Source organism: Falco peregrinus, chromosome 12, assembly GCF_023634155.1.
Source record: "Falco peregrinus isolate bFalPer1 chromosome 12, bFalPer1.pri, whole genome shotgun sequence".
Taxonomy (NCBI): domain Eukaryota; kingdom Metazoa; phylum Chordata; class Aves; order Falconiformes; family Falconidae; genus Falco; species Falco peregrinus.
Window position 1 is genome coordinate 28,750,564 of NC_073732.1, and position 22,514 is coordinate 28,773,077.

General features: G+C 38.7%; 1 protein-coding gene across 1 annotated transcript; it reads left to right on the plus strand.

Annotated features, from left to right (window-relative positions):
* Positions 1-106: 106 nt before the first annotated feature.
* Positions 107-20,611, plus strand: DHX36 (DEAH-box helicase 36). Its single transcript, XM_055816820.1, has 25 exons — positions 107-373; positions 509-630; positions 1,432-1,633; positions 2,345-2,383; positions 3,652-3,822; positions 4,775-4,854; positions 5,846-5,920; positions 6,058-6,224; positions 6,809-6,890; positions 7,381-7,521; positions 8,826-8,928; positions 10,491-10,578; positions 11,460-11,515; positions 11,617-11,681; positions 12,167-12,310; positions 12,973-13,090; positions 13,738-13,836; positions 14,575-14,748; positions 15,050-15,136; positions 15,785-15,868; positions 15,972-16,071; positions 16,158-16,248; positions 17,810-17,930; positions 18,507-18,659; positions 19,658-20,611. The coding sequence occupies exons 1-25, from the start codon at positions 146-148 to the stop codon at positions 19,841-19,843; spliced, it is 2,976 nt and encodes a 991-aa protein (XP_055672795.1). The 5' UTR covers positions 107-145; the 3' UTR covers positions 19,844-20,611.
* Positions 20,612-22,514: the final 1,903 nt, after the last annotated feature.

Here is a 22,514-nt window from a genome sequence, read left to right on the forward strand (position 1 = left end):
CCCGGTAGGCGGTGCGCAGCACGTCCGGCACCCGCAGGACGCGGGGCTCGAACCGGGGGCGGGGCGGGGCGGTGCGGGGCAGGCGGAAGTGAGGCGGCGGATGGGGCGGGGGGCGGCCGTGGGGCGAGCCGGCTGCCGGGCGGCCATGAGCTACGAGCACCGCCGGGACTGGGGCCGGGGCCGGGGCCGCGGCGGCGATGGCGGGTCTGCCTCGGCCCCTTCCTCCTCCTCCTCCTCCTCCTCCTCCGCGGGGGGCCACGGGGGCCGCGGCGGCGGCAGGGGCCGCCATCCCAGCCACCTCAAGGGCCGCGAGATCGGGCTGTGGTACGCGCGGAAGCAGGGCCAGAAGAGCAAGGAGACGGACCGGCAGCAGGTGGGGGGCGGCGGCGGCGGCGCGGGGAGGCCGGTGTCCGCGCGGTGACATTACGCCTGGGGAAGAGCTTGCCGAGTCGCTGGTGGTTGATGTGTAACATCTGGCCGGTGACAGTTGTGTTCCCCTCTTCACCAGAGAGCTGTGGTGCGCATGGATGAGCGCCGGGAGGAGCAGATCGTGCAGCTGTTGAGCACTGTCCAAACGAGAAATGAGAAGGAGCAAGAGGCCATGTCGTGGTGGTCTGGGGACGAAGAAGGGTAAAGAGAAACCAGTACTAATGGTTTTATTTACTTTGCAACAAACAGATTTCCCACGAACTTGCAAGAAGATGTATCAGAAGTTATTTGCATTTAGTCAGTGAATTACATTAGCGAGGGTTCTGGGTTCTTTCCGCGCATATTGTCATGCTGAAAGAGTCAGCTGTAACCATGGCCATAAAACTCTTCCAGATCATTGCTGAGTTGGGGGTGTTACGTTTTTACTTTAAATCATAAAATCCTGTAATTGATTTCCAGGCCTACTAGAGTAGATGTATGGAATTTTTAAGTTCCCCTGCCCTCTGGAATTGCTCTTCCAGAGCAGGCATTCAACTTCATTTTTCAGTTACTGTGAAGTCTCAGAATGTTTTCTCGGTCTCTCTGAACCAGGGTCTGTTTTTTGCACGTAAAGGATTTTAAATAATAACGTGTGTTACTCACAGTCCACTAAAACGAGGTGTTTGGGCCTTTTTGGCTGAATGATCCAGTTACAGGGCAGTGGTTCTGACAGCAGGTTAAGCAGTAATTCTCTGGAGATGTTTTGTTGCTTTGTTAGCTTCATTTCATATAAAAGAACACATTACAATTCTGGATACTGATGTAGTATTTTTGACGGCTGGTGATTTTCAGACTTTACTTGTTCTAATGATATACATTATATTCTTATGGCCTGATGGTCAAGTAACTTGTGGATGTAATGTCTCAAAAACGGATTTGTGGTTTGCCTTGAATGGACTCTTCGCAGTGGCCCAGCACATCCTGGGTAATCTTTGAAGTGTCTCTTCTCTGCACTTATTTCAGACCTACTCCAGAACAGCCTGCAAAAGTGAAACCAGATGCTGAAAAAGCTCCTGTAAGACAGAGACCAGCTTTGCAAAAAACGTTTCTTGATCGGGATGTGGAATATCTTTTTGAAAAAAGTGGACAAGATACTGATTTAGATGAGCAGCTTAAAGAAGACTTAAGAAAGAAGAAATCTGATCCTAGATACATTGAAATGCAGGTACTTTTCCATGTTAAGTAGAAACCTTTTAACTGGGTTTTGGGTTTGTGTTTTTGTTTTCTTTTTTTTTAAAAAAAATTAACCTGAAAACATAAATTCTTGCAGTTTATTTACTAGGAAGTTGTAATGATGTTACTTTTGCTAAAAATTGCCTTCAGCATTTATAAAATGCATGCCTATCAATAGGACAGCAATTTAAAAACAGACTTTCAGTTGCAGTTTTTGATTGCATAGCATCTAAAGTCTGAAGTTTCGCATTGTTTAGTTGGATGGAGGTTTTGGGTTTGGTTTTTTTTTTTTTAATAGATTGTATCGCCACATTTATGTCTAAATCTGAAAGCACAAAAATGAGCTCTCAAGGAATTGCCTCTTAAAAACATAGTTTATGTTGTTCTAATAGCCATATATAAGGTTGTCAAATAAAGCAGTCTTACCATGAACAGACAGTGCTCCCTTCGATACAAGGCCCTAGTCTTGCAACTGTATATACATACCTCTTCATGTACTGACCAGTTGGTTTTAAATGATTTTAATGAAACCGAAAACATGCATAGAATGAAAGTTACTTTTAGTGGGCCTATGCTTATATAAGTTTTAGCTGAACAGTTTGTCATGTTATTTCACAGCTTAGCCTAGATTGTAGATGAAATCTGTTGTATTAGTTCAGTGTTGAAAAGGTGTTTAAAGATATGTACTGCTGTTTTCTTTCAGAGATTCCGAGAGAAGCTCCCTTCATATGGGATGAGACAGGTAAACATGTGTTTCATTTGAAAGAATATGGGTTTCTGTTTCTCTGTTATAAAATAGGAGAAAACGATTCTGTGACTTGGACTAACAGGAAACCTTTGTTGCCTTTTATGAAGGTGCTGAAGCCTCCCAAATTCTGACACTGGGTTTGACTTCTTTCCAGAAAGTAGCTCAGGTTCACTGCTTCATGAAGTGGGTGAAGTGCTGTGGGGCTATATACAGTTCTATCGGTAGGGGCAGCAGCATTCATGGAAATGGTATTGACTACTAGATACCTTGAAGTACCTTTTTTTTTTTTCTTTTTTTTTTTTTTTTCCTTAAAGTATAGATCTTTTCTTTCTCTGTCAGTTAAACTTCTAGGGAATGTTCCTAGTTACTTGGATTTTTTTGTAGAGTAATTGGCCACTACATAAATTGTCACGCTTTATTTTTCTTACATAATATACAATTTTGGCCTTTTGTTGAACACTTGCCCAATTTAGAATTTAATAAAATGCTGACTAACCCTTTTTTGATCACAGACTTAATGGCTGTACTGCTGACTCTTGCTGCCATTAGTTTCCTAGTCAAGAGTACAACATCCGTGATAGTATGGGTTATTATTAATTGATGTTAATTCTTCATTTGTTGTCACCTGTATGAAATAGAAATTGAGTATTCAGTTATATCTTCTTTTGTAGGTTCAATGAATGATTAGTGACCTTCCTTTCTAAATTTAACATATTTGGCATAATGTGGTCCTTCCTGTTGGTGTGTGTTTCTAATAGTTGTACTCCCCTTTACAATCCTTTGGATAGAGAGATAGAGGCTGGGAGTGTAAGAAATCTGTTCCTGTTGGTATAAGAAATGTTAAAATACCACGCTGAAAATCTTCAGTTAGTACAGTCTTAGAGTCCAACAGGGAAAATACTTGTTTTGAGTCACCAAAGAGACACAGAAGGCAAGTAGGAGCAAGAAAAGTTTAAAAATGTGTTTCAGGCTTTCGTTTTAGTGATTTTATGTTGTTTTCATACAGGATCTTAAGTATTTGAAGCTAGTATTCAGATTTGATATGCTTTAAACCTTAACACATGTGAAGCGCAAATGTGCAGAAATTACCTGTGTGGTTTAAACTAAACTTTTTTAGTATTATGAGAAACAGATGAGTATCTGTTTCTTTAGTTGCTATGACAGTTTCTCCTAAGTTCACTGCGCAGTAGTAGAGAATTGCCAAATCCTTCTGAAATCTGTTTTGAACAGTAGTACAATAAATACTTTCTTTTTGGAAACAGGAACTTGTAAACCTTATAAACAATAATCGAGTAACTGTGATAAGTGGTGAAACTGGTTGTGGAAAGACAACCCAAGTTACACAGTTCATCTTGGATGATTACATAGAGCGAGGGAAAGGGTCTACATGCAGGATTGTTTGTACTCAGCCTAGGAGGATCAGCGCTATCTCGGTAAGTGCCGTTTTGACAAACTGAGTAACTTCTCGTGATTTGCCCCCCCGCCTCCCCCCCCCCCCCCCCGCCCCCCCCCCCAATAAATCTGAGGAGAAATTGCTGCCTTACTCAGACTCATTACATGAAAATACATTTCTCACTGGACCTAGGATCCATGGGCTAGCTTATGAACTGGGTGTACAGTCTGCTAGATTATTTGAAGTTAAGATCTGAAAAAATTCCAAATGACCAGACAGGTGCTGTACACCTCTCAAAGAAACTGCTCTGCCATCGCATGTACTCATACTAAATTTAAAACTCAAGATAAACATTCCGTCTGTAGTGGACATTGAAGGGGGCTTTTAGTGTGTTCATTTTCAGTCACCTTAGATTCTATTGCATATGACAACTTTGTTAATATACACTAATTTGATACTTCATAAATTTTGGTCATTAGCAGAGTACTGGCATGGCAAGCTTATTCTTCCCTGAATTTAATCACTTTCTGTTTGTGATTTTAATATATTTGGGCAGTGCAGGTGTGAGTAAAGGTAAAAACTAATGTTGTGTCGGGCCCTTTGGAGGTGTAATAATGAGCAAGAAAGAGTTTGGCCTTTAAGTGCACAGTAATTACCCTTCCTGGTAGTTAAGTGTCAGAAAATTACAGAACATTACTTGCTCTGACGAAAAGTTCACCCTGTCAAAAGGGTGATTGTATTGCTAATGCTTAATAATGGTTGTGTTCCTTTAAAATACATCATGGGTTGCAAACCTGTTCTTGGGTTGCTGATAGGAAATGCTGTTCTCAGTGGAGGAGCAAAAGTGGTTTTCAGGGTGTTTTTTTGTTCTTTACATAACATTTTGGTTCTAGATATTTCCTCCTAATAGGTAGCTAAATCATAGTTTGCCTGGTGGGATTTTATTTTAATTTTATTTAATGCACTATTTTGATTTTACTTATTTTTTTAAGGTTGCTGAGAGAGTTGCTGCTGAAAGGGCAGAAGCATGTGGTAATGGCAAGAGTACAGGATACCAAATTCGTCTGCAGAGGTAAGAGAGGCTCCCTTGGCAGTTTTTACGCATTCGTGTATAGTGGCATCTATTCAAGCAAGAAAACTTGAAGTTCTTAACATAGATGACTGCTTTCATTCTGGTATCTTCTCCAAAAGGGATTCCTCTGAAAATAGCTGGTGTGAGGAATAAGGTTTTTGAAATGTAGCAAAATGTTTGAGTGTGATCACTGTAATTTATGTTGCATGTAACAATGGGTAGCACCAAGTTGTACGTTGTCTAGTAAGTCCTTTTACCAGTTCAGCTAAAAGGTTCAGCTATAGATAGCAATGAAACTGATGTCCCTAATCCTTGAATTTCAAGGAAAAATGGAAATGCTAAAGAAGAGAATGTTATAAGCCATATTGCTGTGGAAAGCTATCTATTTGCTACACTTGCCTGTTGAGTAATCCCACTGGGATCAGGTAATAAAAGTTAGGTGCATTGACAGGAGATTGTAGACCTAGTGCTGTAGAGCAGAAGCTATTATATTTGGAGTCATCTGTAATTTAAAAAAAAAAATATCTGAAATTCTTACTAGCAAATAATGGAATCTCAATTACTGTTGAAGAAAAACTGCTGTGAGAGGTGACAGTTGCTTAGTCTTCAACATTCTATTTTGAGTTTATAGAACCTCCTATTTTTCTTTACTGTTTAATCAAGCATGTTATGCTGCTGTAAATTAAGCTGTTGTCTGCGCTGAGCTTAGATAGCTGCAGGAATTTGGGGTCAGCAGATCAATGTGCAGATGATGACAAAAGATATCTGGGAAGTCAGGGCTTCTGGCAGATTACAAGTAGTTCATTCTCCGTCGTCAAAAATGCTGCTGCTGTGGCCCGGTGCCTTGCTCCTCCAATTGAACTGTAAGTGAGCAAGTTAGAGGCGTAATTCATAGCGTCTATAATGACTACCTGCATTTTGGTTTTAAGCTTTTAAAGTACTTTATAAAATACAGAAGAGAACTGAGGCATTCTTAATGTATCTCTTTCAGTCGGTTACCAAGGAAACAAGGTTCAATTTTATACTGTACCACAGGGATTGTCCTACAGTGGCTCCAGTCAGATAAGTAAGTTATCCTATTTAATAAGAAACTGAATACAATTATGATACGACTTGACTACTGAGCTGCTTCTTACAGTCTCAGCTCTGTTTTTTTAATTTTGCTAAAAACAAATGTTTTAACTTCCTCCTCTTCTGTTTTAGGCATTTGTCCAGCATTAGTCATGTAGTCCTTGATGAAATCCATGAAAGAAATCTTCAGTCAGATGTTTTAATGAGCATTATTAAAGATCTTTTGAATATTCGTTTGGATCTGAAAGTAATACTAATGAGTGCTACTTTAAATGCGGAGAAGTTTTCGGAGTATTTTGGTAGGTGAAATGCTTCCTGTCAAAGTTCCTCTTAAGTAATTTAGGCTTCTGTGTTATAATGTAGTTCTCAAATTTTAGGTTTGCTTTTTATCAAAAGAGGTAATGGCTTGAGTTTTACAAATAATTGCCAACTGTTGGACATGCTTATTCCCTTCGTTTTAGCGCATCCTGGGCATATATTGCTTCTGTATTTGCTTTTCAGACGTATTATGGAAGCGGACTCTGCAGAGTATTTTCATATTAAAATAAATTACTAATGTTTACCATACTTTAGAAGTCTGGGTGTGAGTGGGCAACCAGACTGAAGCCTTCAGTTGCTCAGTCTAACAGCTTTGTGCAGCAGCTGGCACCAGATGAACATGGTGGAGAGCAATATACTGTTTGCTGCCTGTGGGGTTTTTTTATTCAGCAACGTTATTTGGAATTGAATTTTGTACCTTCTTTGAGAATTTAAAAATAAACAGAAAACCCCTTTAGACTTGGCAACTATATAGCAAAAATAGTGAAGAATGTTTATTGCCTCCGTTATTTCAGTACAGTATTTTATCTGCTGTTTTAAAACTGAATTGTGCCTTCCTCAACAGATAATTGTCCAATGATTCACATACCTGGGTTCACTTTCCCTGTGGTGGAGTATCTTCTTGAAGATGTAATTGAGAAGTTGAGGTAAGTGTGTTTTCTGAACACCATTATAGATAATGTTTTAGGGTTTTTTGCTCAGTATGTCTTCTGAAAGATTATCTTTGTGTAGTTAACCAGTGGAAAAATTAGCTGTGCTTCTTCAACAGCAAAAATTTTAATGGGAAGTTTAGTAGCTTTTACTGTAATTAAAAATGATACATAGCTACCTGGAGATGGGGGCCTGAGGAGAAAAAAACCCACTTGTCTGTCTTTTCAGTGTGGTGAATTTTCAGACTGCTAAATCAAGCTACTCTTCCTGTTTGTTCAGTCTTTTTTTCTACATGTTCTCATGCTTACTAGAGTTGGTACCTGTCATCGTAAGTAAGATTTCTTTCAGAAAAGAAATTTTAAGAATCTTATTTACATGATATAGCTAAAGCACGGCATGTTGCCCATAGTTGTAAAACTACTATGCAGCTAGCCTTAAATTACTGTAGTTCCAAAACTGAATTATGTTTGTTATTTAAATTTAAAGGTATACTCCAGAAAATACAGACCGTCGGCCACGGTGGAAGAAAGGCTTCATGCAAGGACACATAAGCAGACCAGAAAAAGAAGAAAAAGAGGAGATTTACAGGGAACGATGGCCAGACTACTTAAGGCAGCTGCGGGGCAGGTTGTCCTCAAGTTACTCTTTTGCATTAAGTTTTTAGATGCTTCTTGACTGAGAGACATAAATGAATGCTGTATTCTATTACTGTGCTTTTATTAACGATGTGATAGTTGCCACTGTGGAAAACAGTAACGATGAAATTGCCAGTACAGTTGGCTGGCAACTGTTGAAGTACTTCAGAGTTATTGCAGAGAATTAGCTTCCTTTGCATGTGCAAACCATAAGAGAACTTACAGGTGTAGAGTTGCTTGCTGTTGGTGTTGGTGGTGTCCGTTACAGTCTGCAGCATTAATACCAGGCTTCGTGAGCTTTGGTCAGTAGTTCTCCTCTGAATTCTCCCCTTCATTATTTTTTTTTTTTCTTTGAGAGAGAGCTCGCAGTATTTTAGTCTCATAATTAACATAATACAAAATGAGCTGGTTTAAATAATAATAATAATAAAACAACAAAAAACCCAAACATACAAACAAAATTAAAAACCCTCCAAACCCAACAAAACAAAAAAGCCCGTCACCACCTTTTCCTCAGAATATCCTAATACTCCTCTAGAGTGGTTTAAACCCAAGCTAAATAATTTTGTGTTTTGAGCACCTAGTAGAGATTGCCCACTTGAAACATTCTTTTGATTACCAGTATTTGACTACTTTGGTAATCTGGATACGTTGATTAATTGTATAGCCTGGCTGATTTATTTCAGGAACAGAGTCTTCCTGGTTTTCTCCTGTCTTATTTGTCCTCTGTGTTTTGGGACTGTCTATATATGGACTGTCTATGTATCCAGCTTGGTAACAACCAAGCCACCTATATTCATTATTTAATTTCTCTTTTCTAAGGGAAGTGTCCTCAGTGCTATATCTGTCTGGCTTATCCCGTGCTCTGCTCATCCCATTTCTACTCCTCCTTCCCTTTCCCACCATGTCTTTAGAAGCAATTAGCAATTCTTTTCATAGTGTTAGCTTTCATGAGATCAAAGCGTAGGACAGATGAGATGCCTCCAGTACTCACTGTGAACGAGAAGTAGATTGAAGGGTGAACTCTGATTGTTAGGTCCTAGCTAATCCACGAGGAGGAGAGAGATCCAGTGAATGCTTCAAACGCAGTTCAGTCATAATGTGGTAATTCTTAAATTTACTGTTCTAAACCGGCAATAATTGCACTAAACTAAATCTCAAGAGTACAGGCAAAGAAATACAGTGATCAGTAACGAGTTACACAGATGCGTGATTGCAGAGCCCTGCAAGAGAAACATGAGTGCATGACTTCATATGTTCCTAAGTTCCCAACATGTATGCTATCAACACCTGTAGGTATTCGGCAAGCACTATAGATGCCTTGGAAATGATGGATGATGACAAGGTCGACCTGGACCTTATAGCAGCGCTTATCAGACACATCGTTCTGGAAGAAGAGGTACACTGCTGTCTCCTATCGTCACATTTCAATGATGTGACTGAATTGTGATTGGTGGCGGTTGAGAATGTCAGAGCTGATAGTTTGGCTTATCGTACAGATAGAAAGAAGGAAAAAAAAATTGTTTTGCTCTTCAGAGAAGTCATCTTAACAGCTTTAAATATCTACTTACTATTTAAGCCCTGAGTTCAGAATGTAGTTAATTACAGCATTTTGTTGAAATGATGGGACAGAACCCACGTTTGAAGGGGAGCACACATCTAAGCATTTTCTTGAATAGGGGTTGTGGATACTAATAAGGGCTAGGTACATAAGAAACGTGGAGAATTTACCAGTGCATTCGATGTGCTCATTTGTGGTCCCTTCTGAATGGGGGGGGGGTGTGGGGTTGGGGGGAAAAGGAAGAGCCTGACTTTTTGCACTGACAGTAGAGATTGTCCTGTAACTAAAATGGGGTGGATACGTGAAGGTTTGGGTGCCATTTTGCTTTAGATTTCTGCTGCTTTTTTTTTTTCTTTTGACTAAGCTTTTAAATAAGCCTTCAAATTAATTATACATCTTAGTTATTTGATGGAAAGTAGTATAATTACAAATGAAATTTTAACGTTTAGTAGTTTCTGTGACTGTGTACATGTTTGTCAAAGATAGTATTCATTGTAATCTGTAGTAAAAGTTAATGTTTTGTGAAATAGCTGTAGAAAACTGTCTGAAAACCTTTTTAGTGTACAAGTGTACAACTAAATCTCCAGTCTTAATTCTTCAGCGATGGGAGGGAGAGGGCAAGAGCAGTACCTAAGTGTTGATGTTCACTGCCTCATATCTACACTGTGCAGTTGGCTTTAATGGTTTTTCTGCCTGAGTAATCTAATTATGACTTAAGATGCTATGAAGACTGAATTTTTATACAGTCTAGCACTAGGAGACTCTTCCAGCTTTCAGCTTGTCAAAATCAGTAGTTAATACAACTGTGTTAGTAGTTTTCCCCAAATGTGCATTAATATTATCAGATTATCAATTATCAGAAGGATCCTGTGCCTGAAGCAGTGACAAACATGAAGTGAGTTACCGTAGGTAACATGTATGTAGGATGTCATAACCTGAAGTTACATATTTGTTTCTGTGTTCAAAAACATCTGCCGAAGAGCTGATGCCTTGGCTGATTCCTTAAAGAGAATTTTGATTATTAAAAACAGCAAATAATTTAATATTTCACTTGATAGACCATTTAAGCTGTGGATAATGAGCATAAGTTGCTTTTTGTGTATTGTTCTTCCTGTGTTGAAAATTACACACTAGTTTCTCTCTTTTATTTGCAGCTCAAATTCTTCTAGTGTTGACATGGCTGTATTTAAAACACCGCAGGGGAAAATTTTTAAAATCCTATTTTTATTTGTAACATTTTGATGGATAGATGCAGCTAACTTTTATAGAAAACCATCTTACAAACGTTGTTCCAAATATCACCTATCCAACATGTATGTGTTACGGTGCAAGTAGCTGGTTCTTTGCATAGCATAATTAACTCTAACCCCTTTTCCCTTCACTCCCTCACTTATATATAGGATGGTGCAATTCTAGTGTTTCTTCCAGGCTGGGACAACATTAGCACTCTGCATGATCTCTTGATGTCACAAGTCATGTTTAAGTCAGGTAAAAACAAAATTTTACATGGGAATTCTAGCAGTAGTGTTAGTGGCAAACTAATTTTTGCATGTGATTCCTGGTATTGCACTGGATTTCTCTTTTTTTTTTTTTCTTTTTTTTTTTTTTTTCCTCTTCTCTCAAAATGATTGCAGTGTGTTCAGCATTTCTTGCATTTCTGTGGTATTTTTAATCTGTTAATGATAATAACTAATTTTTCCTCGGTGTGGGGGTGAACAGTAGGAACAACAATCTCAGACCTGCATCTTTTTCCTTTTATCCTTTCTTGTAGCTATAACTGCCATCCAAAACTAAACTCTCTCTCTTCATTTTGTGTTCATTTCTTCTTTTCTTCGTTCTTCAGCAGCTTGTCTGCTGCTTTACTGATAGTTGTTTTAACTCCTATTTATTCCTAGAAGCTTTTTTCAATAAGACACTAAAAGACTGTATGCCTGATACACTTTAATTTGTCCCGTTTGCATAACTTAACATCTTCATCTAACTTATCTAACTGTGCTCTTGAATATTCATATAGTTATCTTACGGTTCGTGTTGCATACATTCCATAAAGAGTTTCAATTTGATGAAAGACTGTTAGTTTACTTACTAAACTTGAGCAATTATTGAATAACTTGAGAATTTAAAAATGAAAAATAAATTGCTGTACATAACTTCATATATTTTCTTTGTCAGGTCATTGTAGCATAGTAAAAAAAAAATCCTTTATACATTTTTACTTTTAGAATTTGCTATTGTGATACGTATATCTGTGAATTCAGAATAAGAAACAGGCTTACCTGCAGCATATTTTCTTATTCTGCGTAGTTGATTTTCCTGTAATTAAAGTTTCTTTGCTCACACTGTATCTTTTATTGGTTTTTAATTTTCAGATAGGTTTATTATTATACCTTTACATTCATTGATGCCTACTGTTAACCAGACTCAGGTATGCTTTTCTTTTATCGTAATATTTCACAACTACAAAAACAATTAATTAAGCATATGTTGATTTTGGCAAACATATAAATGGGCCATGGATAATTACAGGTTTTTAAGAAGACCCCGCCAGGAGTAAGGAAAATCGTGATTGCTACCAACATTGCAGAGACTAGGTAAATAGCTAGCTATACAAACCAAACAAAGCTATACATTTCACAAAAGAAACAAAAGTGATAATTTAAAGTATAAACCTGTTTAATCTTTCCAAGAACACATTTTTGTGTTTGTAGCATTTGTTTATAACACTTCATCTTTAGAAATGTTTATAGACTAAGCAGTTTTCCTTGAATTGTTTTAAACAACTAAAATGTGGATGTGACTATAATGACTTGGCTTTGTTGTACATGGTAAATCTGAGCTGCCAATCTGCAGACTTCATAACCCCATGTGATGACTTTTGCCAGGCCTAGGAGCATAAATCAGGCTCTTTCTTGAATTGCTTAGTAACATAATACTTAATGAAATTCCAAACACGGGTTTTTATTGTTGGCTCACTGTTTGGGAGGGGATAAAGAGAGGCTAAACCCCTTTCAAATCGTAGGTCCAGCTTGCAAAGATGAAGAGTTGCATTTTTTTTCTCTCTCTCTTTTTTAAACAGCATTACAATAGATGACGTCGTGTTTGTTATAGATGGTGGGAAAATAAAGGAGACTCACTTCGACACGCAGAACAACATTAGCACAATGGCAGCAGAGTGGGTTAGTAAAGCTAATGCCAAGCAGAGGAAAGGTCGAGCAGGAAGGTAAGGATAACTGGGACAGTTAGAAAAGTCTTGTGATAAGTTCCCATCAGTCTTGGAGCATGTGTATGCTGAAGATACTACTTCATTATTCATACTTTCAGTAGCAGATGCTAGCACAACTGTCTCTTGTTCTTACAGAGAGAATGGTTTCTTTGTCTTTCTAGGCAACTGACTTAAGTTGTGTTGTATTTAGCTCATGAGTTTCCTTTATAAGTCCTGCTTTTTTTTTTTTCTTTTATTCTGTCATTTTTGTTGCTAATGTTTGCCTGCACACCTGATTTTTGAGGCTATGATACGTTGGAGTGAAAATTGCCTACCAATTAGTACCACTTAGCTATATACCTTTTTTTTTTTTAAAAAAAAAAATATCTCTCAAAATACCTTGTGGAGTATTTTTCTCTCTTGTTCAAGCTTACAGTTCTTCTCTGGTCCCTTCATTGCTGGTTTTGAGTGGTTGATGGGAGGCTTCTGTGTTCTGCGTGCCTTTTTACTGTTGATAGGCCTATGTTTCAGAATGCTGGAATGGCTTTTACAATTGAATACGCTTTAGTTCTAATTCCTTGAGGTGTTTTGGAAAGCTGTTTATAAACAAACATAATCATAATGTGGCAGTGTCATAGGAAAAAAACAAACCCAAAACCTGTTTATTTAAATAATTCCAGAGTTCAGCCAGGCCACTGTTACCATCTATACAATGGACTACGAGCTAGCCTTCTAGATGATTATCAGTTGCCAGAGATCTTGAGGACACCTTTGGAAGAACTCTGTTTACAAATCAAGGTAAACATGAATCTTCAAACATGTTTATTACTTTCCATTAGAGTCAGAGGTTGAGAGATTAAGTTAATGCAGCTGTGAGCCCAGGGTTGTCTTAAAGTCAAAATTCTGTTACAGCAGAAGTACAATCTATTTAGCTAGTAATTGCAGTTAACTTTTGCAAAATGCATGCTTGTATCTTAATGCATCAAACCCATGACAAACAGGATTGTCTAGTATGAATAAAAGCTTAAGTGTACTAACAAAAATCTGGACTGTGCGTCCACTCCCTCTCCCTTCAAATATAATTCAATCAGAGAAGCTTCAGTGAAAATGCCATTAAGTTGGGGGATATGAAGTCTTAATTTTACTAAAAAGTAGTTTAGAACTGATGCGAGTTTTCCTTTTTGGCAGTTTGTATTGAATTCCTTACGTATGCATAAGGAATACCATGTGTGTATATATGCTGAATGAAGAGTAGATCCTTATGTTTTAAATTTTATCAATAATACATTTTTAGTTTTGTCCTTAGTTCTGAATTAGTGAAATTGTAACTCAAGCTGTGAATTATTCACGCTTTTTTAATTAGTGTGGCCATTGCTTACTAATTTTAGGTAACCGTCTTTCTCCAGTTGCTGTAGGTTTTTGGTGTTTTATTGGGTTTTTTTCAGATTCTAAAGCTTGGTGGAATTGCTTATTTTCTGAGCAAGCTAATGGATCCACCATCTCACGATGCTGTAATGTTGGCCATAAATCATCTAATGGAGCTGGTAAAGTATCACTTAATGCACATGCAAGGAAATATCTGTTTAGAACCATGTTACTGCATTGTTTGTTATCAGGCAGTTCTGATTCTACAGGTCTGGATGTTTGCAACCCCTTACTGTAATGTGTAGACCCTTTATATTTCTTGACTGAACAGAGGACATTTCACATTATGCTTATGGGCCACATAGGGTTCCTGAGGAACTCTGTAAATTACTCAAAATGGATGCATGCACTTTGCATTTAAAGTCCCTACAGATACTTATTTAACTCACTACTTCTGTACCACCCTGCTGACAGCTGCATGCATCCACCAAGCCTTCCTATCCCAGTCAGACTAGTGAAGTGTTTGAGATACTTTTCTGTAGGCGATAAGGTATATGGAGAAGGGTCTTGTATGTCATTGCCCCTTTGGATGCTGGGGAAGGAGAAGTTAATGACACATACGTACTACCAACTTCCTGCTCTGATATTATTTGTACAAATAATGTTGTAGCAATAAATTAAAACATTGGATTTAGGTGAAGGGCAGTGTTTAGACTGATAGCAATTCTGAACATTTCAATATCTCCATAATTTGCTTAATCACTTTCCTAGCTTACCTTACCACAGCTAGCTGTGTCCTCCAGCTATTAGGCTTTCCTTTGTTCTCTAGATATACTAGTGGCTATTTCAAGGAAATCCTCCCCATTTCAAATACGGTGTTTAATCTTTTTTTTTTTTTTCTTTTTTTCTTCTGACAGAATGCTTTGGACAGACAGGAAGAACTGACTCCACTAGGTGTCCATTTAGCGCGATTACCAGTTGAACCACATATTGGAAAAATGATCCTCTTTGGAGCTTTATTCTGCTGTTTGGATCCAGTGCTTACAATTGCAGCTAGCCTCAGCTTCAAAGACCCTTTTGTCATTCCTTTGGTAAAGTTTCTGAGAGGAGAATTACACCTAAGATTTTAAGAATCTCAGAAGGGTATTGGGACTTACGGAGATGTTGTAGTTCAAAAGCACTTTAATCTTACTTTCATGTTAATTACATTTTTATTAGTAAAAGAGTGCCTTCACATACTATGAAGTATTGTCTTTGCCTATGGAATGTTGGAAAGAGTTTTAATTTTCATGTATGTTGCATACAAAGTATTGCTTTATATATGTACTTTAATTTGCAAAAAAGAACTGTCGTGTCAGTCATGAATATTTTATAGGTTCTACTTTTTCTTAGGGCAAAGAGAAAGTAGCAGATGCAAGAAGAAAGGAACTGTCAAAGAACACTAAAAGTGATCATCTAACTGTGGTGAATGCTTTCACGGTAGGCATGTTTTAATGTTGTTTTCTTCTAGAGTTTTAATTTGAGTAATATGGTTTGTTCAAAGGAATAAACCTGATTACTTTGTGCTCTGTAGTGTTTCTTTCTTGACTCCTACAGAAACATAAAACTAAATTAATTTTCAGCCTTCTAGTGTTGAGGCATCTTGTCTTCAGGTTCAGTAACCTGATTTCTTGTGGATAAGCCTGGGAAAGACAAAGAAAACTTAATGTTATAGTTACCTTGCTGAAGTCATAAAATCTTGTCCTTCTGGCCTCTACAAACAACTGAAGCTGACTTTAAAAGTGCAGGGGATGTAGCTGTGTAGAGTTGGGGCAAGAGGAAGAGGAAAGAAATGGCCTGGAATGCAGTTTCTACCCAGGACTGTTAATAACAGCAGATGAAGTTCTGGCAAACTTAGCTAGATTTTACCTCCTTGCCATGGAAAAAGGAAGTTTTTGATTCGAAGTAAAGGTATGGGTCTCCGCTCTGTGCAGCATGTACATAAACAAAGAGATCAAAGGATTTACTTTCTCTCTTGTAGAGAAAAATATAACTGTATTGTTTGCCAACCACCAGTTTTTGGTGTCCTTAATTTGTTAGTATATGTTTACTTATGAAACACCTTTGAACTATGGTTTTCATTTTTAGGGCTGGGAAGAGACTCGGCGTCGTGGTTTCAGAACTGAGAAAGACTATTGCTGGGAGTACTTCTTGTCTTCAAATACACTGCAGGTAACGTCCTGACAGTTTAAAAAAAGAGGATCATGTCTGTGGGGAAGAGGGGAGGAGCCTTTTGGCACAGCATCAATCTGGGATAATTTTTGTGGCTTCCTAGATGCTGCATAACATGAAAGGACAGTTTGCTGAGCATCTCCTTGCAGCTGGATTTGTGAGTAGCAGAGACCCCAAGGATCCCAAATCTAATACCAACTCAGGTAAACAGTGGAAGGAGATGGAAAATTTCTGATGGCTGAGATCTTAGTTTGCAGAACTGCGTTATTCACTTTGCTGTCTTCTACAGATAATGAGAAGTTGCTCAAAGCAGTCATCTGTGCTGGCTTATATCCAAAAGTTGCAAAGATCCGGCCAAGCTTCAGCAAAAAGAGAAAAATGTAAGGATTTGGTTCGATGCTGGTTTGTATTTGAGGTGTTTTCTACATTAGGTAGTTTAGCAAGGTGAGGCAGTGGCTTGAATGTATGAATGAATCTCTTTACAGCTCAAGTCATGGTTGTGGGTTACTTCATTAGAGAAGGGTAGATGAGAGCATGGGATTGTTGATCTTTGTTTAACATTTGGATACCCGCTAGTCTGTGAAAAAATTTGCGTGACCTTTATCATCCCATGGCTAATGTTACGACGTGTCAATAATGCTGTTGCCAAAGGAGTCCTACGCTATCCTTTCTTCTTATTTGCCAAGATAGAGCCCAGAAATTCTGCTGTTGATTTAATACTTTTTGTATTATCAGGCTGTTTTATTAATTGTTACTCCAGTAACAGTACATTCATCAGAATATAGATATCCTTCTTCATGGACATGATATTAAGGCAGAATGAAGGGTTGAACATTTGGATCAGATTTCTGGGTGTGTAATGTTGAAACAGCAAGACAAGAGCAATCGTTGTGCCTGTAATTACAAAGAAACCCCCAAACAAACCCGAGTGATTATTTCTATGAAAGGAGTAAGAACAGGTAGTCAATATTATACTTCAGATTGCATAATTTAGACCCGTCTGTAGCTGACACCGCTAGGCAGCTGGTATTCCCTTTTAAACAAAGTCCGGTGTGTTCGAGTCACCTAGTGGATGCAGTAATTTTGCAAACCTGATGGAAATTAATGTGTGTCTCTCTCTGCTGCACGGTGGGGCTAGGTGTAAGCTAGCTGCCCAGGAAGGCTCTGTGATCCTATAAGCAAGAGGAATTGTTACACTTAACAGCGCTGTTTCAGTTTCAAACACAGAATTCTATGTTTTACAAAATACTTCTGCACACAGGGAGGGAGTAGAGAGCTCAGTGGTACACACTCAAAAGAATTACATCTCTGGAATATGGGAAGACGGAGAACAGTAGTGCTTCATATGTATTGTGGTTGGTTTCTGCTTTTTATTGTCTGATGGCATTATTATGTTAGAAAGGAAATGTGATTTCAGGTAGTAAGTATAACCAAAGCAGGTGACAGTTACCCCTTGAGTCAGATCAAAGGCGCACGGTACAAACAGAGGTACACCACTCTAGGCTGGTCGGTCGACAGTAGTGTAACTGATCCCTTGTTCCATGCCAAGCAAAGAATTTGGATATGCAGGCTCATATGTGGTTTTTCCAGAAAGCTGCTTCAAACTTGGTTTATGTAACCAAATTCAGTAATTCATGGAGTCCTTCATTTGGAGAAAGAATACTAATTGTTTTTTCTACTTGAGAGAATGAGAGGGTTTTTTAAGGGGATAAATTTGACAAAGAAATCAAACTTTTTAAATGCAGAGGGATGTCTAAAAATTCATACTGAAGATTCAGTTTTAATTTTTTGGGAAGGGAGTTAAAGTTTCTTCAAACATCCTTGTACTTTCAGACTTTAGTATTCTAGTAGAGAATTGGAGGGTTTTTTTAACTTGGGATTCAATTGTGCTAAACTTTCAAGATCTTATTTCAATCCTAAAATAATTTTCTTTTTTTTAAGGGTGAAAGTTTGCACCAAGACGGATGGAACAGTGAATATTCATCCGAAATCAGTTAATGTGGAAGAAACGGAGTTCCATTATAACTGGCTTGTGTACCATTTGAAGATGAGAACTAGCAGTGTATGTGAAGGGTTTACATTTATAATTTATTTTTCTAGCTCTTTAATAAGGTTGGATCAAGGTTCAAAGGGGATGTGAACATGCCTTTGTTTTGAGGCCTTCCTGTCTTGGGTCATTCCTTTTGCATGCCATCAGATGATGTTCTTTGTGATACTGGTGGTATTGTTCCACAAGTAACTACCTACTGTGGTTTTCTGGGTTTTTTGGAGGGGTTGTTTGGTTTTGGGGTTTTTTTTTAAAGTTCTGGCAATAACAGGTGTTAAGTCTTTTCCTTGATTTCAAATCAGTGTAACATTTCTTGACTTCCTTCTCCACCCCCACCCCCCCCCTTGATTCTTACAGCATAGTTGCTTTAATTTCACCACTTAGTGTGAAGGACTATATTTGGGACCATTTTTGCTCCTGTTCAATCTGATTTCAGTTAACTTTTATCCAACTGAGTTGCTTCAGATATTTTTCCAATATATCTTGCTAATTTGTGAATGATTCTGGAATTCTGAGTTTCGTTAAGTGTTACTGTTGTTGCTTAAGATATTTTGAAGGGTGACTGGACAATTTTTTCTTATGTTCTTTCAGATTTATTTGTATGACTGTACAGAGGTCTCTCCATATTGTCTCTTGTTCTTTGGAGGAGATATATCCATTCAGAAGGATAAAGATCAGGATACCATTGCTGTGGATGAGTGGATTGTTTTCCAGTCTCCAGCAAGAATAGCGCACTTAGTTAAGGTGAGTATGTTTAATAATAATGTCTGTGGAAGATTTAGTATAACACTGATTCTTCTTAGAGATTTCTATATTTGATATTACAGCGTAGCTACTGATTTATTACGAAAGAGTGATGATAATGTTTTCAGTGTATTCCCAGTAAGCAGTTCAAGTACACAAAGTAAACAAAAGAGATCTACTGAAGGTGTGTAGATGAATGTAAGATAAAATGCAGCAGTAAAAATAACATTCTGAAAAGTAAACTGGGCAGAAGTAAACAGCAATGTACTCCCTTATGTTTGGCCTTAAAGGCATTCACATTAATTTTTTTGTTTGTTTCCAGTGTAATAGCTTGGCCAATGAGAATGAGGCTGTATGCCTGTTGAGGCTTCAGGAATGTGGTGGTGGTGATGTTCAGCCAGTGCAGCCTCTACCGAAAATTTCATGGGGTATTGAAAAACTGTAGAAGCTTTAGAGAAGAAGAGTTACAGGGTGAACTGGAAGGATTGACAAACATGTGCTACAGTGAGAAATTTGGAGAGCTGTCGTTTTTTGTAGCACAGGCTGTAAGATTACTTTTATCAGCCCATGAAATGTCTATGTAGATATGGAAACGTGAGGATGGGGCTCTTCAGCTAACAGTAACAAGTTCCAGTGGAAAGAGGAGCTGAATAGAGCTCTGTTTAATATTAGACCTTAGAAATTGCAGCTGACTTGGTTTTTTTAAACTCAGATATTTTTAATCCTGAGATAGTCAGCTAGGGGATGTATAGGCTGTTAAAGGCCATCACATCCAGAGATGGTCATCTGTCATAAAAGGTAAAACTGCTAAAACAGTTGAGAAACAGCTTTTGATTTGGAAAGTAGTAATATTAAAATGCATTGATCAGAGAACAGCAGATGTAAACAGAGAACAGAGGAGCCCAAGGGATTTTAACTTACTGTACTAATGTGTGTAGCCCTAATTGCCACTTTTCTTTTTCCCTTCCCCCCTCTTCATTCCAACAAACTCTTTCCAGAATTTAAGACAAGAGCTCGATGATCTTCTACAAGAAAAAATAGAAAACCCTCATCCTGTGGACTGGAATGATATTAAATCCAGGGATACGGCAGTTCTGACAGCTATTATAGACTTAATCACAACACAGGAGAATGAAAGTGCCAGAAACTATGCTCCACGATTCCAGAGTGAATGCTATAGTTGACACACTTTCATCTGTATTGATAAAGCCAATGTATTCACCTGTCTTGTTTTTTATAGCATTTATTTAGCTAGAGGAAAAACTTTTTTTAGGGTAAGCTGGTATTTCCCTCATGCTGAAGAGCAGTTACTTCAAAATAGTTCGTAATATCTGTATATGCATGGTATTCTGTGTTCAGTGTAGCCTTTTAAGTAAGAGAAATGCAATGCTAGCAATGTTAGTTGATGTATGTATGGTTCTTGACCTGCTGTAGCATTATTTTTTTTTTTTTTTAACCCATCAGGTAACAGATATTAAAAAAAACTGCTAAAATACTGCTCAATACTTAAAACTGTTCTTCCTACTGGTAGAAACATCTCAGAAGACTTTTTTTTTTTTTTTTTTTTTTATTGGGGGTGGTGAGTAATTATACTTAATGTGTTATTCCAGCTGTGCAGCAGTCTTCTCACCAACACTTCCACAGAAGCTAATTATAGCTTAATTAAACTAAACTCAAAAACACTTATTAAATTTGTACTGTGGGAAGAAACAATCTTCAGAAATATTCCCTTCTTCTGCCTTTTATCCCATTCAGTCAATCTTTCTCCACTTTCTGTCTCCATCCATCATCGCTGCTGACTATAACTTCAGATTACAGGAAGCACGGTTAGATAAAAGTCATGATGGAATACGCTTTAAGGTTTCATTGCATTCTGATGTTTTCTTTTTTAAAAACAGTCCATGTACGGGTTACAGTATTACATTAAAAGTCTTTTCTTTAAAGTGTTATTACATCTGCTCTTAGTGGTGAATGTTTCAAATGCTTCCACCTGTGTAAGAGCATCTGAGAAACAATGGTTGTTTGGGATTTTGAGTAGAGTGACTTGAGATATACTGTTGTGATCCGGCTCATGCAGGGGTGGCAGACTGCTGGGGCCTTTCAATGTGGGGGGCTGGATTTGGGGCCAGGCTCTGTTCCCCCACTGCCTGGGGAGCTAAAATGGAGGGCTGGTGTTCAACTAGGCACTGAAAAGTGCTGGCACTTCACTTGGCAGCCTCGTACCTGCACTTTGCAGCCATAGCTGCAGTTATTTCCAGGGGAACACAGCTCCTGCATCTCATTTTTGGTCACCTGGAGATGTAACCCCTCTCCCTTCTTGGGGTTTAGTTCAGTTTTGTTTCTTGTGCTTTGCAAAATGATCTTGAGGATTTATGAGCCTTATCTTGAAGAAAACAACTGGTCAGGTGAAGCTTTTTTTTTTTTTTTTTTTTTAAATACAGAAATAAGTCTTAACTTAGTGACTGTACTGTGCCTAACAGGAGCCTTATCCTGAAGAAAATAGAATTGGTCAAGTGAAACCTTTTTTTAAGTAGATCTAACATAGTGACTAGACTGGTGAACAAGAGCCTTATCCTGAAGAAAACAGAATTGGTTGAGTCAAACTTTTTTTTTAAATACAGAAGTAGATATAGCTTAGTGCCTAGACCATGGCTGACAAGAGCCTTATCCTGAAGAAAACAGAACTAGAAAAATTATTTTTTTTATACAGAAGTAGATCTAACTTAGGGACTAGACAGTGGTGAACAAGAACCTTATCCTGAAAAAAACAGAATGGGTCAGGTGAAGCTTATTATTTTTTTAGACACAAATAGGTCTAACCTAGCGCCTAGACTGTGTCTAACAGGGAGTGGTTAACAAGCTCGTTATTTCTGCAACACAGCTGCAAAAAAACCCCTGACGCGCAGTTACACTGATTGGGGAGGTCGATTATTTTACCCCCAGGTGCTGATGGTTGTGCTTTAAATAGGAGGGAGGAGGAATATCCTGCCCTGGCCTGGGGGGTGGCGGTTGCAGGAGGTGATTTAAGGGGCAGACGGAAACGCCACGGCGGCTCCAGCGAATAGGGGGTTTGGCGGGCATTTGCTGCTGGGTGGGAGCGGACCGTCCCGGCGGGCGGCAATGCCCGCAAGCCCACTTCCCTGGAGCCCCCCCGCGGTTGGGATCTCGAAGATCGGAGCTTTGGGGGTCTCCGGACCCTACCGGAGACGGCCGGGACCTGCCTGGAGATCGGGACGCAGGTAAACGCGGGAGGTGGAGGGTGTGTTTACCTCAGGACGGCGAGTTGCTGTGAGGGCCTCGCGTCTGAGGAGGCGGGAAGGCAGGGGGACACCGGTGTAAAGTAAACGCCTGAAGTGGAAAGACGAAAGAATAATCCAGAACAAACACAAGAAATTTACTTGTAATTTGTGTGAAAATGATAGTGAAATTACTAGTTCTTCAGCTCGGGCCTCTGGGTTTGGAAAAGGGGTGTTGTGCAGGGAGAGGGGGGCCGATGCAGGAGGACTCAAAATGGCGGTTAGAGATGAGGGTGGAGCAAGGGGGTGTGTGGGGCCTGCTGCTGCACTGACACAGTTGAGGTTCATGATGAAGCACCTGCAGTAGGGCTGTTTATGGCAGGGTTGGATTAAAATCTGGGAAGAAGATAAAGGATGGTGAGTGGTTTTATTCCTGTTGTTCTTGGTTTTTGCAGTGCTTTAGATGATGGCTAATATTTTGCCTAATAAAACAAAGGGCAAACAGAAATACAGCAACAGCAGAACTTGGGTAACAATATCAGTGTTTGTGCTGGTGTCTAGCTCTTGACCAAGTCTGAGACTAGGATCGGACCTAGCTACACCTAAACTTTATTAATAA

Bases quoted from the DNA above. Each gene is read 5' to 3' on its own strand.
- DHX36 (XM_055816820.1), top strand. From the start codon at position 146: ATGAGCTACGAGCACCGCCGGGACTGGGGCCGGGGCCGGGGCCGCGGC. The intron at 2,384-3,651 runs GTAAACATGTGT...TTTTGGAAACAG, and splicing joins CTTCATATGGGATGAGACAG to GAACTTGTAAACCTTATAAA. The intron at 15,869-15,971 runs GTAACGTCCTGA...GTGGCTTCCTAG, and splicing joins TGTCTTCAAATACACTGCAG to ATGCTGCATAACATGAAAGG.